General features: G+C 45.9%; 1 protein-coding gene across 1 annotated transcript; it reads right to left on the bottom strand.

Moving 5' to 3' along the window:
* Positions 1–557: 557 nt before the first annotated feature.
* LOC107124020 (synaptonemal complex central element protein 3-like) lies at positions 558–9,869 on the bottom strand. The gene is made up of 3 exons (XM_015427402.1): positions 9,816–9,869; positions 3,167–3,275; positions 558–724 (listed from the first exon to the last, which is right to left on the bottom strand). Exons 2-3 carry the CDS (start codon positions 3,273–3,275, stop codon positions 558–560), a joined length of 276 nt encoding a protein of 91 aa, XP_015282888.1. The 5' UTR covers positions 9,816–9,869.
* Positions 9,870–18,403: the final 8,534 nt, after the last annotated feature.

The following is an 18,403-nucleotide window of genomic DNA, read 5'->3' as shown; positions in this document are numbered from 1 at the left end:
ACGGTTTGAGACTCTGAGTAAAGGGCAGGGTATAAATCCAATCTCCTCCTCCTCCTCGTCCTCTTCTTCTTCTTGTTCTTTTTTTGTGGAATCAGTCACAATTTAATTTTGTAACGTTGTCTCCACACTTCTGTAACTTAGGTCTACCTATGATTCTTCCCTTTGCAAACTATTTTGTAGGCTTGGGTGGGAGAGGCTCTGTCCAACAGCTAAGAGGGAGAGGAAGATAAAAGGTAAATTGGGGAAAACAACTGTTTACTTGAAAGTGAGTCCCCAAATGCCCCATCAACACAAAACTTCACAGGGAAATAGCACTGTTTCCCCATTTTAAAGAAGCACCAATGTCTTCATGAGACCAGCAGTCACTATACCAATTCTCTCACCCTCAAGGTAGTTCTTTCTGTGCACCAAGCAACTAACAAATTTGATACAGGGACGCATCAGAAATGTCTTTTGAAAATGTATTTTCCAAGGCATTTAGAAATACTGAAAGAAGTAATTTGTTCAGATCAAGTCTTCCAAGGCTTCTTACTCCCACCAGAGTGTTTACACGCTTCTTATTCTTTTTGTTCAGCACCTTTAGTTTCCTTCAACATTTCTTGCCAGTTTTTCTCCATCTCCTCCTTACAGGTGAGAAAGGCATCTTCAAGCCGTCTCATTGAGTTGGCCAAGTCTGGGTTAGAGCGCATCACCACCATATCATAAGCCATCCAGGTAGCCTGCACTAGGACAACACAAAAGACACTGTCAGCATGGGATTTAGCAGAAGGAGACAGCTACGTGCATGAGGAAAAGTGTAAAGTTGCTAACAAGACCCCCAAAAATGGCCAGTTCGAATCCAAGCCAGAGTCCTCCTTTCAACTATGTGGGATTAAAACCATTGCGCATAAATAGCTGCACTGCAATAAGTACTAGTCTAGTGTACTTGTCCCATTTTCTCAGCACTGTTATTGACTCTGAGGACAGATGTGCTCCAGCATTTTTTCTCTTAAGATTTAATTATGACTGCCTTCCTAATGGAAACTTCCATCATATGCTGTCTCTAATAGCTCTTAACATAGACATGGAGCTCCAGTACACAAAAAAGGGGGATGGCATGTGCAAAACATATAATTACAGCATGCACGCATTATCTGAATTCCCCTCAGATTGCGCTAACAAACTAACGTGATTATATTAAATGTATCACCATTTTTCATTTATATCCTAGTAAACTTCTGAGCAAGCACTTGCTGGTATTTTAATTAATATCTCCTTTGCATAATCCATTTTACGATAATTGCTTGTGTATAAATATCAAAGTGTCACAAGAAAGAGAGGAAATACAGTTTTCAAGGGCAATTTAAAATAAAACGGCTGATCAACAAGAAGATGGAAGTTCTATGTACTATAGACACTTGATCAATGCAGAGAGTCTATCTATGCAGGAGGGAATATGGCCCCAATAATCCCAAATTCCCATGTAAACCAAGGACACATTTCTATTCCTTGTTGTTATGGAGAAAGCTATTAAGAGCTTATCTTACACAGACTTTCCAGTAGTTAGAAATTTTAACCCCCATGTTAAAATTAAATAGCTCCTAATCAAACTGTATTTTGTTGTCAAAGGCTGTCATGGCCAGAGTTCATTGGTTGTTGTAGATTTTCCGGGTTGTCTGGCCGTGGTCTTGGACCATGGCCATACAGCCTGGAAAATTTACAACAACTAACAAACTGTATTTTACTATGGTCAGACAAGTCAGGTTTATGAAGAGTGCATCTTCTTATTACGGAGGAGGGAAATGTCACTACATTCATTTTAGAACAGTGTTAAATGTTTTGAATACAGGCCTGCTTTTAAATTTATTCTGAACTCCCCTAATCTGGCATCAATCACTTGTTCCAGGTGCAAAGATTTTGCAAACAGGAATCCATACAACAGAAATCCTGCAGCCGAGTGCAATTGTCTGTGAGCTAGAGCACTCAACCAACATCAACATTAGAATAGAAATATAAAAGGCTATCTCCAACCCTTCCTAAAACTGAACACTGGGAAGCACCATTTAAACAAAGCAACAACTCCTTCCAAATCAGACAAGGATGACAGTACAGAGATGAAGGGACAGTAAACACCCCCCACCCACCCCCAGCACACACAGAGTTCCAGTATAGGGAAATGAGGATTCTCTGTCAGGAGCTTTCAACATCTTTGTTGTTGGGTGAGAGTTTCATTTGCACAGGATCTTCTCTGTCCCTAAACTTTGTGCTATCTCCCCACACCACCCCCTACATCTCAATAGACCTCCATGCTCTCCAGAAGCTTAAAAACCATATTTCTAGAACACATGTAATTTAATGATCATTTTCCCAGCTAAACAAACAATGAATGCGGAACACCTCACTCTATTTATGTTACTTAGCTTAAAAACTTTAGCCAGTAGTGTTGAGAGAGAAAGGCAAAAAAAGTTTATAGGTATGTACTAATTAGTGGAAAGATTTAGTTGAACTAATCAGTAACCAAACAAAGAGGATTCTTGCAACTATTGCCTCACAACAAAACCTAGATTAAGCTTAGAGGCCTTGTTTAATTATCCAGTTGGCTTTATCAGTATTTGACTTTCTTTGAATCAATAAAATCCACTCCACAAGGAGTTCAGGTAAAACCAGTACTCAATATAAGTGCAAAATAAAATCAAAACTCTTTTCAGTAATATGTTTCACTACCTGATTCTTAGGGTCAAACTACAGAAGACAAACTTGTAAGCACTCAAAATGACAGCAACATCCTGAAAGATGAATACGTCTTTGAAAGTAACAGAGAGCATTCATAAAATGGTTTTCTTATAGATAGCACTCTTATAAAGTTGCTGTTGACATACAGCAAAATCCACACTCAGCAGAAACCTATGGTTTATTTGCGCAAGAAGTTTACCACCTCTCCAAATTATGCTGGAATCTGGAACAATAGCCTTGACTCAGCTCTTAATTGTACGGGATGTGGGTGCCTAGTGGTCCCTGTATGTTAATGAGCATCCACATTAGACACACCCATCAGATTCAATAAAGCTGGCTTAAGCATTGTAATGCAGATGTGTTATCAAAATCAGTTGTCCACTCAGATCTCCCTTTCTGGATCAGAACCAGTGCTACTAGCGATAATACGGATTTTCTGTAGGCATAAAAGCACCTGATAGTTTTTCTATGTCTTCCAGGAGCTTTTCTAAGTCTTTATTCAGGTCCTCAAGCTTTTTGACCATATTGTCGTAACTTCTTTCACAAGGTTCACATTTGGCCATCTAAAAAGAAACGAATGTGAAATTAGTGGCAATGGGTAGGCATGATGGAGGCTCAATTTTAAGGCATATAATGCCTTCAGATTATTTTAAAAAGCACACAGAGCAGTAGAGTACTATGTACAAAAATGAGCCTATACAAACTATCCTATTGTTGTTGTGAATAAGTGCAGATTTTACCACAACTCTGAGTAGCAAACAGATACCATTATCTGCAAACAGCTGTCATCAAACATTTTTCCAAGAGGCTGTTAAAACGCCCTAGTTAATCTAGAGAATAAACTGACATACTCTTAACATGGATGCTGAAAAGTAACTATATTTGGATAAAACATAAGCCCTTAACGATTAATTCAACACCTCTGAAAATCAGAGCACTTCCTAAGTGCCAAAATAAGGGTTTAAACACTTAACTTCAAACACTCCAGATTTCAAAACTGTACTACTTGACAGCTGTGCAATAGTGGGCACATGGGAAAAGGAAATCTAATATCCATTACCGTAGTAAATGTAGAATAAAATTAAATAAATGTACTAATCTACAGGAAAAAAATACTCCCTGGTAAGTTGTCCCAAAGCTCCAAAGAGATTTTTAAGCACATCACTGAGTCTTTTACTACTGTACTGAAAAAGTGGCCTGGTTTAAGCCAAATATTCATTCAGCAGGGCCAAAAAAGGCAGACACAAAATCACTCGCTAACAGTATTAAAGTAAATAAATAATACCTAGCATTCACAGAGTGCTTCAGATAATTATCTTAGTAATTTAAACACTTAACTTCAGGCACTCCAGTTTTCAAAATTATGTTATATTGTACTGTGCTTTTGGCAGTGAAGCACACATCGGTGCTGAGTGGGAGAGCAAAATACCTAAGAGTGAAGGTAGCGAGAGATGGGCTAAAAGGTGGCACATGAAATAGAAAGGAGTAAATGAGGAAGGGGGGGGGTCTAGTCCACTCAAAGTTTATGCTGGTATAAAATTTTGTTAAGTCTTTAGAGGAGCCACAAAAATATTTATTTTGATGCAACAGGCTAACGCGGCTGGCCCCTCTGGAATTATTCCTATGGGTCATTTAGTAGCTGCGTGGCAGATAGCTGTCAGGGCTGGGTGTCCTGGAATATACGAGCCCAAATGCTGGTGGTAGGCCTCTATTCGTGCTTGACAATTATGCTATAGTGGGCACATGGGGAAAGAAACCCTATTACCATTTAGCGCTGGGAAAAATACTATGACTGTAATCCTATGAACACTTTTTTTCTGCCGTCCACTGGCAGTCGACTTGTGGTTGACCCCATGGGGTTTTCAAGGCAAGAGACTACAGAGGTGGCTTGCCATTGCTTTCATCTCCAGTGATCCTGGATTTCCTGGGTGGTTTCCCATCCAAATACTGACCAGGGCCAACCCTGCTTAGCTTCTGAGATCTGATGAGATTGGGCTAGCCTGGGCCATCCAGGACACTTACACTTACTTACAATAAACCTGACTGAACTCAGTGGGGTTTTCTTTCAAGTAAGCATACACAGGACTACGCTGTAGATTCTAGGGATGCTTTTGAAGCTTCTCCCATGGGAGCAGCTGTGTTGGGGCTCACAATGGCATTTCATGAGATGGGTGTGCCTGTGTAATTCTTTGAAGATTTTATTCCAGCATAACATTTTGTGGACTAGAGCCCACTTTATCAGATGCAGTATTATAGGTCCTCACAGGGCCATGAAATACAGGAAGTACAGAGTGAGATGTAATTATGAAAAATTCAGCATAGACTCAGCCACCATGTCCAGTGTTAACCAAGTTAGAACCAGAGAAATGGGCCATAATTGTTATAGTGAATGGTATTTGCATGCACTCTTCTTGAATTTCACATAACTACTTCCTTCCCTGCAGTTCCTGGCCATTTGATCCTGCTGGGTGTTTCCCCCGTAAAACAAAAGCTTATGCCGGAATGAAATCTTTTTAGTCTTTAAAGTGCCATTATTTTTGCTGCAAAACAAGTAGCACGGTTAGCCCACTGGAACTATAATTCTTTAACTGCTGTAACCATGAGTCAACTGGCATTGTTTCTAAAGGTTGATTTTGCTTTGTTTTTGTTTTTTCATTGAGGCAGAGCAAGTTTATACTCCCCCACCGGAAACAATAGGTGATAATTCACACACAACAGTTTCTTATTTTTCAGCCCCCACACCCACCCCTGACGGACAGGTGCTCTTCTCTCTTTTTCAGCCCCCACCCCTGACGGACAGGTGCTCTTCTCTCCTGCCCTAGAATGTGCGGTATCCGTTTGCAGGTTTGGGAGGTATAAAAACAAAACAAGAAGAAGGAAGAGTACAGGCTATACCCCATCCCTACTTTTATACCTAGGGATGCTAACTCTGGATTGGGAAATTCCTTACAATTTGGGAGGTGGCGCCTATGGAGGTGAGGGACCTCAGCAGAGTGTAATGCCATAGAGTACATACTCCACTGCGGCCATTTTCTCCAGGGGAACTGATCTCTGTAGTCTGGAGATCAGTTGTAATTCCGGAAGAACTCTGGGCTCCACCTGGAGGCTGGCAATTATAGCGGTTACAGGAACAACAGCATTCCATGCCTAACTGCCATGCCCCTTCCCCAGCTGTACAAGCCCTTGGCTTGTTTTCTAATTGTAAAAAGGTCTGAGAGCCACATGAAAGGCCACATATGGTTTTAACAGCCTGTCACATATGTCAGCGAATATGAAGTGCCTGGATGAAATTAATTCAGTCTTGCTGAAATCGGTTGTGGCAAAAAGGATTGAGTCCTACCACTTAGACTTTAGTAGGTTGTGGACTAGAGTGTAAATGTGTTGAATAAGATGTTACATTTAGAAAAAGAAATGAATCCAAGCACTGGAATTACTTTAGTAACCCAGATTTAATGGGATTTATTTTGAATAAATCCTTCATAGGGAATTAATGGTTTGCAACAGAGTGTTAAACTTTTTTATATGGGGAGAATTAACCCAAAATTCCAGCTCCTGGTGTGAGCCATCATTCGTCCTAATTATGCCCAAAATGACTTCAGTTCCTTTGTTTCAAAGACTTGTTCATAAGAGAAAAAAATAATAATCTGAGCATGATATTACACTGTTCTCCAGACGTGGATAGCTTTTGTTTAACTGTACTCAACTGTGGCTATTATGCATATGTTTATAGTTGTCAGATAATCATATTGGATTAAGAACACAGCTCCCACTATCTTTAAAATTGACCGTGTATGCTCTACAAAATGTTGCATTTGCTTATGTCATGAAAGCTGAAATACCATGATAAATAGATCCAACCACAGTTAAATTTTTATGCAGTGTAATCCAATACACTCAGGCAGAAATTCCTACTCAACGCAGAATCCAACGGGTTTTCTCTCTTGCATGTATAGGACTGCAGCTGCCAAACCAAAATCGACTCATTTCCTGACAGTTTTGGAATGGAAACTGCCTTCACCACCCCAACCACCTTTGCTGAGACAGAGATATGGGGAGTACGATCCTTTTGTGATCTCCTGTGTTCTTTTGACAGCTCTTGATACTTATTGACCATGGTATCCTTTGGCCAGGTTGATATATTTGCGACACCGTGCTCTGATAGTTCACACTCTGCTTGGCCAACTGCATTAGAATGTGGATGATAACTACTTTAATTACTTTAAACTACTACAATGCCTATTTTGCTTGAGTTTTCTCCCACAAAGAAGAGAACAGGCCCATCTAGAGATGGTAGTAGGCAAGGCATGGTGTCAGGGCTGATGGTTGACATGGACAGAGAGGTTGTTGCGAGGCACCTGGCTGCACTGGAGAAGTACAAATCCCCCAGGCCAGATGCTGTGCACCCAGGAGCGCTCAAAGAACTTTCTTGAGAGATTGCAGAGCCTTTCCCCATCATCTCTTGGAGGATGAGAGATGTGCCATGTAAGCCTGGAGCAGGGTGAACATCCCAGTCTTCAAAAAAGGGAGGAAGGATGACCTAGGAAACTAGTAAAGGTAAAGGTTTCCCTTGCTCAAAAGCCAGTCGAATCCGACTCTAGGGATGCGATGCTCATCTCCATTTCCAAGCCAAAGACCCTGCACTGTCCAGAGACGTTTCCGTGGTCATGTGGCTGGCATGACTAGACGCCTAGGAAGTTACAGGCAATCAGACCCCTGTCTACGGAAGATATTGAAGCAGATTTTAAAGAGAACAGCCTGCAAGTATCTGGAGAAGTCTTGCATGGGACTGCAACTATGCATGGGATTGCAACTATGAAGCTCATTCCTGTATATGCAGGATAAATTCTAATCGACTTTCCTGAGTATACTTACTAAAGAATAAATTCCATTGAATTCAAGTTGCAAGTAAACAGGAAAAGCATTGGACTGCATATCTCAGTTTCAATGGAACAGTTAAGCAAATGGTATTGAACGCTCTCCTGTGAGAGTCAATAGTACTTAAAAGTGCTTAGGTTTGGCTGGATCCTATAATACAACAGCTGGTATACAAAGGTGGGTTATTTGTAAGGATACAGCTGTAATTTCCCCCCCTACTGCCTCAAGTAGCACTGTTTTTAATTTTAGCTTTTGTTGATTTTTTTAATGTTACCTGTGCCTAGAGCCTCTATTGAGGATATGGCTGAAATTTTAAATGAGCATGCAGGTATAGTATAGTATCTATGGCAACTGAACTACTAATCAGAAAGGCCTGGATTTAAATCCCATCTGTGCTATCAGCATCCTGAGTGGTATTAGACAAGCAATTCGCAGTCTGCAGTATGGTCATAATAATACTATTATACAGTTCTCAAACCGTGGGGGGACCCCAAAAGTGGAACTGCAATTTGTCTAATTTTTTGAATTTTTGATTTGTTCTATTACTGTGCCATTAAAGGTTTCTCTGAGACAGACTACAGTTCTCTCAGATGGGTTGCAGGCCGAGTTGAGCTCAGAGAGGACACTCAAAAAGTTTCAATGGCATATTTGGGACTGCCTCTGTAAGGACTGAATGGCCACGAAAACCACTTTTTGTTCATTTATATGTTGTTCAGTTATATGTATCTATAAACATGAGAAGTAAAAATTTGATTTGCTAAAGCAATGAGGCGGGCGGAACTAGAGAAATAAGGATGCTCAGAGGGGGTGAAGGAGCTCTATGTGAGTCTGGAAGAGAAATGGGGAGAAAGGTTAATCTTTACGGTGCCACTGCACTCTTGCTTTTTTCTACCAGGGAGAAAGAAGCAGAACTGGAGAAACGAAGTGTAAGCAGAGGCCAGATCCTTCTGTTTGTGCTAAGAGAGACAGAGAACCTGCTAAGCAAAGACAGTCCAGAAGAGGTTCCCCCATTGGATCATGCACTTTCGATGCACTTTAGCAATCCTTTGCAGCTGGATTCTCCTACGGTTAACAGCCTTGCAAACTGAGGGCCCTGACTTTTTTGGCTGCAGTCACACATGCTAAATAATCCAATTTCCAACTGGATTTTGCCAGTTCACTCTGTAAAATCCAGTTGGAGAGTGTCTTGAAAGTGGATTGTTTAGTGTGTATGATCTTAGGTTTAGTTTATCCGCCTCATGTCACCTCTTCCTTTATTTCCTGCTGCCTTCAACCTTTCCTAGCATGATCACACGCTAAATAATCAACTTTCAATGCACTTTGCAACTGGGTTTTTGCCAGATCGCACAGTAAAATCCAGTCAGAAAGTGCATCGGAAGTGGATTATTTAGTGTGCGCGATCCCAGCCCAAAACAGGAAAAATCTACCTGCAAAAAATTGCCAAAAGTGCACTGAAAGCAAATTAGTACAGCATCCCCACTGCTGGAAGGGCAGGCTACAATAAAGTCTAGGGGCTGGGCTTGTGAGCAGTGTTCCCTCGAAGCTGAGTTAGGTGTGAGCCAGCTCACAGTTTTTTAGCCTCTGGCTCACATTTTTGTCTTGGCTCAGGAAGGAGGGCTCCGGACCAAACTAATTTATGCAGCCGCCAAATGGCTCGCTCACCACTTTAATGCCAGTAGCTCACAAAGGATAAATTTTTTTTGCTCACAAGACTCCACCGCTTAGAGGGATCGTTGCTTGTGAGGGGTGGGGGAAAGCTCCGTACTCCGCCTGGAGCTCCTCGGAAGGATAAAAACGGGCCAACTTTTTTTTTGGGGGGGGGGTTGTTGTTGTTTTTACGCGTGACGGTTAAAACGGCATATTCATGTTGTGTGGACGGCTGTCCCTGCAAGCAGCCCGCCCGAGAACGGCGAGAGGCGTATCATGCCGGCTCCATCGCTGTCCTTCCTCTCAGGCGGCGCCTCGTCCCTGTTAGCCCGCGACCGAGCCCCGTCAGCCACCTTAGACGGGTAAGGGAAGGGAAGGGAAGGGAAGGGCAGGCCTCCCCCTCCCCCCCCCCCTCCGGCCGTTGACTCGCCCTTTCTTCGCGTCCTCGCCTCCCCTCAGGAGCTCCGCAGTAATGGCCGCCGAAGCCTCTGACTTTCTTTTTCCCGCCTAAAGCGCCCGTCCGGCCAACTGCCTTTTTAATGGCGTTTTCTTCTCGCGCGCCGCCGCCGCCGCCGCCTCACCGTTTCCAGGCCCTGCGCGGCGTTCGACGGCGTCTCTTCGTCGATGCCGCCTCTCAAGAGGGGAAAACGCCTGAGGAAGAGACGGACGCGTCGTGACACATCCCGATACTGATTTTTTGTAGCCAATCCAGACGTGCTCGGTGGTGCGTCCCGCGTTCGGCAGGATGGGCGCCTGATGATGGCGGGCCCGCTCAGCCTCCCCCGTCGCCTCCCTGTCCCGATGCGAATCTGATTCCCTCCGCGCGCCAGTCTGGATGATGATAATCGTTTTCACTTCTTCGCCTACTGTGTCAAGGAGACCCCGAAATGCAGGGGCAGATTACCCATTAAGAAGACTAAGCACGTGCTTAGGGCACCAGGGCCAAAGGGGGCGCCACAAAGGTGTGAAAAGCTTAGTTTGTACAGTCTATTGTGTTATCATATGAATAAGTTTTTGTACTGCTGCAACCTGCATTGTCTATCTGGTCAGACAGGTCGACCACTAAAATGGACTGGGTCAGTGTGGAAAGGAGGGAAAGGGCCAAGATTGGTCAATGCCGTAATCCAGCCCTGCCGAAATGGGTTGCGGTATCCTTACGCAATACTGCTAAGAGGATGCACCACTTTTATGTACTTTTTGTTAACTCACCCCAGAATATATGCACACACCCCCCCTCTCCCTCTCTCTCTCCCCCCCCTTAATCCTGAAAAGCAGATTGGATTGAGAGAAAATTACTGATTGGAGAGCTCATGGCAAATCTCAGGATTTGAACCCACAACACCCTTCAGGACACGGAAGACAGGAGGGGCCTGGCGTGATGTGGTCCATGGGGGTCACGAAGAGTCCGACTCCACTGTGCAACTGCACAAGAACAACAACGCCATTCAGGTCATCATAGTGGCTTACGTTGTTCTGCTCTATTTTATCCTCACAGCAACCCTGTGAGGTAGGCTAGACTGAGAGTGTATGACTAGGGGTCATTCGGCAAGCGTTCATGGCTAGGGATGCCAGCCTGGGGACCTGGGGATCCACCGGAATTACAGCTCACTTCCAGAGTACAGAGATCCGTTCCCCTGGAGAAAATGGATGCTTTGGAGGGTGGACTCTGCGGCACTGGACTCCACAGAGGTCTCTGCTCTCCCCGGGCTCCATCCCCAAATCCCCGGGAGTTTCCCAACCTGGATCTAGCAACCCTATCCCCCCATCCCCTACCGGTGGCCAGGGGGGACCTGGTAACCCTATGGTAGAAGAAGAAGAGATTGGATTTAAACCCCACCCTTCACAACCCAAAGGTGTCTCAGAGTGGTTTACAAACTCCTTTCCCTTCCCCTCCCCACAAATGGGTCAGGGGATGTTCTGCTGATTGTGCGCATCCCACCCCGTTCCAAGGGCTCAGTTGCCCTCATGCAGTTTAAGGGAGAGTTCTTGGAGAAGACATTAGCCCCACTGCAAAGGAGTCACAAACACTAACAAAGGACCCTAAAGGTGAAGGGGGAAATAAGGACTGGTGGATGCCTACCTCAAGATCTTCATCCCTAGCCTCATCTGCCCAGAGGCAGATTGGCCATTAAGTCCACTGGGAAAAAGTCCCAGTGGCCTGGTGAATGAATGATTTATTTCAGTCAAAGACTTGTCCTGTGTGAGGCGCACTGCCACCACGGACTCCTGTGAGCCAGTGGTCCTTGCCTTGTGCCCAACCAACCTCTGCATGGGGAATGAGTTGCCCAGCCAAGCCCTGACCTCCGGCATGCAGAAAAGGGAGAGTCCAGCCTGGCTGGCTCTTTCTCCATCCCTCTTTTTTTTTGGGGGGGGGGGGCTTTACAGGGCCATTTCCCCTTCCCAGTCCACCTGCTCACTTCCTCACTGGATGTAGATTGATCCAACCAACCAAGGACTTGAGCCTCTACTCTCCACAGGGTTCCGTGGCAGCATGGCATGTGTGCTCTCCTTGATCTTTCAGGCGCAGGCTGCTTTATATTCCTTTTAAAATCCAATCTTTTTCTGTCTGTTTTGGGATTCCCTTGGGTTATGTGTAGGCACCTATTCCTCTCCTGTGCCTGGCACTGTTTGACCACCCTAGTTGCTAACACAGGGTACCTACTTTACTGTGAGAAAGTACATGTTATGCAAGCAGAAATCAGTACATTCTAGGGTTTAACCCTTTTGTTTTTTTGCTAGTCTCTACGTATGTACTGGAGCTGCGGTGGCTCAAGTGGTTAAGACGCTGAACTGCAGGCTGTGGAAGGGCAGTAGTTCAGCAGTTCAAGACCCGGGTGCCACAAGACGGGGTGAGCTCCTGTCTCTAGTTCCAGCTCCTGCCAACCGAGCAGTTCGAAAGCAAGAAATTGCAAGTAGATAAATAGCTACCACTTCGGTGGGAAGGGAACAGCGTTCCGTGCGCCTTAGTGTTTAGTCATGCCGGCCACATGACCACGGAAATGTCTTCGGACAGCGCTGGCTCTTCGGCTTTGAAATGGAGATGAGCACCGCAACCCTAGAGTCGGATTCGACTGGCTTTCGAGCAAGGGAACCTTTACCTTTTTACGTATGTACTACAACTGAAAGCAAAAAGCACACACCAGTTTAGTCCTATGGAAAGAGTAGCCCAGAGGTGAAAAGCGAAACAGGCCTGGGTATAGTCAGTAGGAGGAGGGGAGACCACAAAGGAAGACAGGAGGCTGCTATTGCAGAGGGAGGGAATGGTCACTCACCCTCTGCTCATCTCTTGCCTTGAAAACTGCATGAGGTGAAACTTCATGGGGTCACCATGAGTCAGTTGTGTGACTCAGTGGCACACTTCTTTAAAAGGTAAACCTAAAATTGTGGCAAAAACACTCCTCTGTGTGTGTGTTAAATTTCATAATACTGAATACTTATCTCCATGTCTGACTGCATTATCTTTTCCCCCAAGAAATCATTAAATCATTTTATTTAATTACTTCCTATGGCATGTATAAATGAAACGGAAACTACTATTTAGTAATTTTGTATAATCTTCAGATTCTAGCACATTAAGCTTTTAGTGCATTCCTAAAAAACGTTTCCTGGAAGTAAGCCCCATTGGATAGGCTTCAGTAGGATTCTGAGTGAACTTACATAGGGATACACACTCATTTCCCCGTATTTCCGTGATGTTTTGTGCTTTCATGCCAATAAAGGTTTTGTGTGTGTGTGTGTGATACACTCTGGTACTTACTCTGTCGGGAGGCAAATGTCTTCTTTGCATGCTCAGAGACACTCGTTTTTGTTAAAACTTCCCGTGACCCTGCTGAACTGTAGCACTGAAAGCAGGCTGCGGGTGTAAAACCTTAGCAGTTTCCTTGCTGTCCTTTCCCTGTCCTCTGTCTCATCGTTACAATCGTTCTTTGTCCTATTCCTTCCTTGGTAATTTCAAGAGTCCACACCACTAGTATTTGTTTTCCTTGCTGTCTCCATAGGTGCCATCGGACGGCTCCACACGGCTGACTGAAGCACAAAGGTAGGCGTAGCTAGAAAGTATCACACCAGGAGGTATTTTTATAGCAGAGGTTTTTCTTTATTTTCAACCTGTCATCTTTTGTGTGCGTGTGTGTGTTTTCCCCCCTTTGTAAATATGACCATGCTTCTATTTCTCTGTCTACCTCAATTTCTCACACGCTACTTAGAAGGGCGGCTGTGTGCCACTGCTGAAAGAGTCATTTCCTGCTATGAGAACAGCCTCTGCCTGCACTTACGACGTAGCTGAGCAAATATGTCGTTACACACCAGCATAACCTGTTCATAGGGAATATGAAATGCTAATCAAAGTTGGAGAGGAAATGACTTCCAGCGCTGGTGTAACAAGAAGCTTCGAGTCAAGACCCAGGAAGACTCTTTCGCTCTGGAGGCTTGGCATGGATGTGTTTGGACCTGCACCCACGAATCGAGGAGGGGTGTGCTGACTGACAGACAGCGTATTGGAGGCTTCAGGATTCCAACCACGGGAAGGACAGGATTTATGACTGGTAAGGACAGAAAAACTTTGGCAGAGCTAAGAGAGGACAGCTAGGATGGAGAGCCGCGAAACTCTGTGCATAATTTGTTGCCCAGTATCTCATCACTGTTAATTAACTCGCCTATTTGAAAGAAGATGCCAACAATATATTTTCCTTTAGCCCCTTAGAACGCTATCGATATTTGAACACATGGCAATATAGACGACAATTCTGCATGGACCTATTTTAGATATTTGGAAACTCTTTATAGAAATTTATGTGTCGATCTTTAGCCCCTGTATTTTAGCTGGAGATATATGGCACCTGCTGGAGGTAGGTTGTGGGTTAAGGAAAAGGTATGTTATGCATTGGTTATTTGTCTATGGGATCCTGACCTGAAGTGGAATGTCCCATTACTAAGGAGGAAACTACACCCATATAGTAGCAGATGGGCAAGGCTTCCTAAACACGTCTGTCACTTTGTGTGTGTGGGGGGGGATTTATGTAGGAGGACCAGTAGGTAGATGGGGAGACACTTCGCCCTTCCCTTGCTTGTCAGTTCATCCCTACAAATCCGCTCCGGCCCCCACAGTACTTTTTCCTGACAGCTAGGCATTTTTCAGTCTCATAGCCCAACTGTAGAAAATTCAGTTTTTTAAAGGGGAGGGGGGGGAATATACAGGAGAGAATCAGCGAACAAAGTTCTCCCCTGCCAGTGTCCCCCCACACAATCAGCATTGAGAGGGAACATGGGAGTGTGTTGGCCTTAAAACATATAGCTCTGCCCCATAACTAGGTTCATAATTCCCCGTAACCGGAATCATAATCCTGCTGTCACTCCGGCCCTTTCTGACACGTGTTTAGCCAGGCCTGTATTTTATAAATGAGCCAATTTTAAGTTCCTCAGGATACAGACTTTGCTGTATAGGTGGCAGAAACTTGGTTATCTGTGTGTATGTGTAAGAGCCAGAAAGACTGGTTTAACCAATACAGACTTACTTATGATACATATACGCATTCACGTGATCCCCTGGAGGACAGAGTTGGAGAGAAGTGAGCCAGGGATGGCTGAAGAGCTATTTCTGAGGGAATGCAACCAGATAATCATCTTGGGCAAGCGATGAGGCAAAATATTGAAAGATATCCAGGAAAGGAGCGGCTGTGGTAGATTATTGTGGATAAGGATGATGAACGTAAACCGTAAAGTGTCTCAGTTTTCAAAAAGTTAATGGATTGTAACTCAACCCTATAATGCCTTTAGCCTTTTGCCACACAGTTTCATTTTCTCAGTGTTACAAATACCATTATTAACCAGTGTTAATTGCTGGCATTTGACTGAAGATGTGATTGGTCCTTAACCAGGTAAAATAGCCTCAGCTGGATGAATTGAGAGTTTTGCACATAAAGGTTATTTTTCTTTTGAAATACTCTGAAGCAGGAGATTGAAATGCTACCTGGATTGGAATGCTTCTTCCTCCGTTGCTTAGCTATTCAAGATAGCATGAGAGTTTTTTTCCTAGCATTTAACACACCAGTTTTCTTAGATTTATCCTTGATGGAGAAGATGAACTCTATGTCCCCAATCCCTCATATAATGGACTGAGTTTGGACACGTGGATAGCCACGCAAGCGCTAGCCAAGCCATGCAGTCAGGCAGACCTTCGAGTCTAAAGTCAATAGACAATTCAGATCCTAACGCAGACCAGTGGGATTGCGTGGATCCTAGCAGAGACCTATGAGGATCAGGTTGTGTAAATAGAACCTATCACAGGGAGCGGGGTGTGTGTGTTTTGGTGTGGGAGTGAGCATGAATATAAACCAGTCTCAGATCGGCTATTTTGTCTTGGTAGTTCGATGTAATCAATAAACTCTGAGCTGATCACTATGCCACGTGTCCAAACTCAGTACAAAGGTCCTGGGATTCGGCTGAAGTAAATGCAGTTCTGTTGTCGGACACCAGGGTGTCGGGAATGCTGTGTGTACTAAAGATTTTCCACATGGCACGAATAGCTGCTCGGGACGACTTCATGGGGACCAGAACAACCTCCAGCCATTTTGAATAGGAGTTGACCAGGATGAAAAATAGCTGTCCCTGGAATGGCCCTGCAAAGTCCAGATGCAGGTGGCTCCAGGGCTTATTTGCGGACTCCCACGGTTGCACTGGAGTTCCTGGAGGCGCCGGTCGCATCTCCTGGCATGTCTGGCAATGCTTGATGAGATCTTCTATCTCGCCGTCCATGCCTGGCCACCAAATGTAACTGCAGGCCAGGGCCTTCATGCGCACGATCCCCGGATGGGTCTCGTGCAGAGCTGTGAGAACGTGGTTGCGCAGCAGAGCGGGGATGACCACCCTACTCCCCCAAAGCAGGCAGCCCTTGTGTGCAGACAGTTTGTCCCGCTGAGAAAAGAATGCGGCGAACTCGGGTCCCACTCGGCCAGCGGGCCACTCCCTCCCCACCCAGTCCAAAACTCGGGACAACACGTGGTCCCTGCAGGTATGTCGCGAGACCTCGGTTACCTGGATCAGTCTGTTGGGGAGATCTTCGAGTAGCAGGTTCTGGTATGCCGGAGCCAGGTCGGGGTCGTTGGAGGGCAACGGGAGGTGGCTGAGGGCGTCGGCATGGCCCATCGCTTTCCCGGGCATGTGGAGCAGAAGGTATTGGTAGCCTGCCAGGAATATGGACCATCAAAGCACCCATGGCGAGAACATCTGGGGTGTCTGACGGTCCGGTGCCAAGAGTCCCAAGAGCGGCTTGTGATCCATAACAATTGTGAAGGGCCGCCCGTACAGGTAGTTGTGGAATTTGTGGACTCCGGCAACGATAGCCAGAGCCTCTTTGTCAATCTGAGCATAGTTGCACTCAGCTGAAGTCAAGGTGCGCGAGTAGTAAACCACCGGGACTGCACGGCCGTCAGGAAGCTGGTGCCCCAGGACAGCCCCCACCCCGTAAGGCGATGCATCGCAGGCTAGGATGACGAGAAGGGCTTTGTCGAAATGGGCCAGGACATCATTGGAGGACAACAGTTCCTTGACGACCCGGAATGCGGCGGCATGCGGCAGCCTCCACTTCCAGGGGGCATGTTTGTCCAGTTTGGTGATGGCAGCCTTGTGTGGGAGGAATGAATGATAGAAATTGAGCAGGCCCAGGAAGGCCTGAAGTTCTGCCTTTGAAGAGGGGGTAGGAGCCTTCATGATGGCTTGGATCTTGTCCAGAGTGGGATGGATGCCCTGGGCGTCCACTGCGAACCCCAGGAACTCGACATGGGGAAACCCCAGCAGACACTTTTCCCACTTAACTTTCAAGCCCACTGTGTTGAAGTGCTGAAGGATGGCTCGCAGACATTCTGTGAAGACCTCGGCCAATGGTGCCGTGATCAGAACGTCATCGAAGAAGAGCTGTACTCCGGGGATTTCTTTAAGGAGACAGTCCATTAAATTCTGAAATATCCCCAGAGCCGCGCTAACCCCAAACTGCAGCCTCCGCACTTTAAAAGCTCCCAGTGGGTCACTATGGTCTGTGCCTCTGCCGTGGCATCATCAACTGGGAGTTGTTGGTACGCCTGGGCCAAGTCGAGCTTCCCAAAGACCTTGGCGCCTGCCAGGGAAGCTAGAACATGGCTGACCATGGGAACGGGTTACGCATGGTCCTGCAAATCCTTACGTCCCCGTTGGGCTTCACGGGGGTGATGATGGGGGTCTCCCATAACGCGTAAGACACGGGTTCTAACACCTCCTGGCTCACCAAATGGTCTAGTTCCACTTTAATCTTGGGCTGGAGTGGAAATGGGGGCTGCCAGGCTTTCATGCGAATGGGCCGCACAGCGGGGTCGAGGGTGAGCGCAACCAGTGGGCCTGTGCAGCGACCAAGCGAACCATCGAACACAGCTGGGAATTTGTCACACATTTTACTGAAGTCCCCGGCATGCACTTGATGTACCCCGGTCACTGCAAGGCCCAGGGTGACGAACCAAGAAGACCCAATAAGCTGGTGAGACACCCTTTCACTTCGACCAGTTCTAAGGGGCCCTCGAAGTTCTTGTACTTCACCTGGAACTGGCCCACCCCCTTGATGGCTACCGGGTTGGTTTTTTTAATCTCTTAGCATGAGGCTGGTGTCCTCAAGTGGGGGTCCCCCATTAGGGCAAAGGTCACTGAGGGTGTTTTCGAAATGATCAAAAGGGAAGACCCCGTGTCCAGCTCCATTTCACAGGGAGCGCCCTCTATCAGCACATCACCTTGTCTGTGGCCTCCCCGGGCAGGTAATGTACCTGATTCTGGTGAACCATGGTGTTGTGCAGCTCTGCTGTTTCTTGGTGTGTAGTCCGCCGGCGGCAGTTGCCCTTCGAGTGGTAGGCACAGGTGATGTGGACTTGCTTTCCGCAGGAGTGGCAGACGGTGTCCCGGAATCGACAAGACCAGTGTTCATGTGTTTCTCCACAGCTTGCACAGGGTGCTTGTGCACTGGACAGGGCCGTTGACGATGAGGGATGAGGGTCTTGACGCGTGGGCCAGTGTACCTGTAGCACTTCTTCTTCGTCTGAGATGTCTGAGCCTGCAGATGTGGAAGTGTGGTGGGCTGAAGATGGTGGACAGTCATGATGGGACCTCTTGAATGCGGTGGCCACGTGGAGTGCCGTCTCCAACTTCAGGTCGG

The sequence above is a fragment of the Gekko japonicus genome, unplaced genomic scaffold, assembly GCF_001447785.1.
Source record: "Gekko japonicus isolate JY-2015 unplaced genomic scaffold, Gekko_japonicus_V1.1 scaffold2306, whole genome shotgun sequence".
NCBI classification, from domain to species: Eukaryota; Metazoa; Chordata; class Lepidosauria; order Squamata; family Gekkonidae; genus Gekko; species Gekko japonicus.
This window is presented reverse-complemented; position numbering and strand designations above follow the sequence as displayed.

Excerpts from the sequence above, each read along its gene's own strand:
- LOC107124020 (XM_015427402.1), bottom strand. The coding sequence starts at position 3,275 with ATGGCCAAATGTGAACCTTGTGAAAGAAGTTACGACAATATGGTCAAA. Across the intron at positions 725-3,166 it reads AGACATAGAAAAACTATCAG|TGCAGGCTACCTGGATGGCT; the intron begins GTGCTTTTATGC and ends GTGTTGTCCTAG.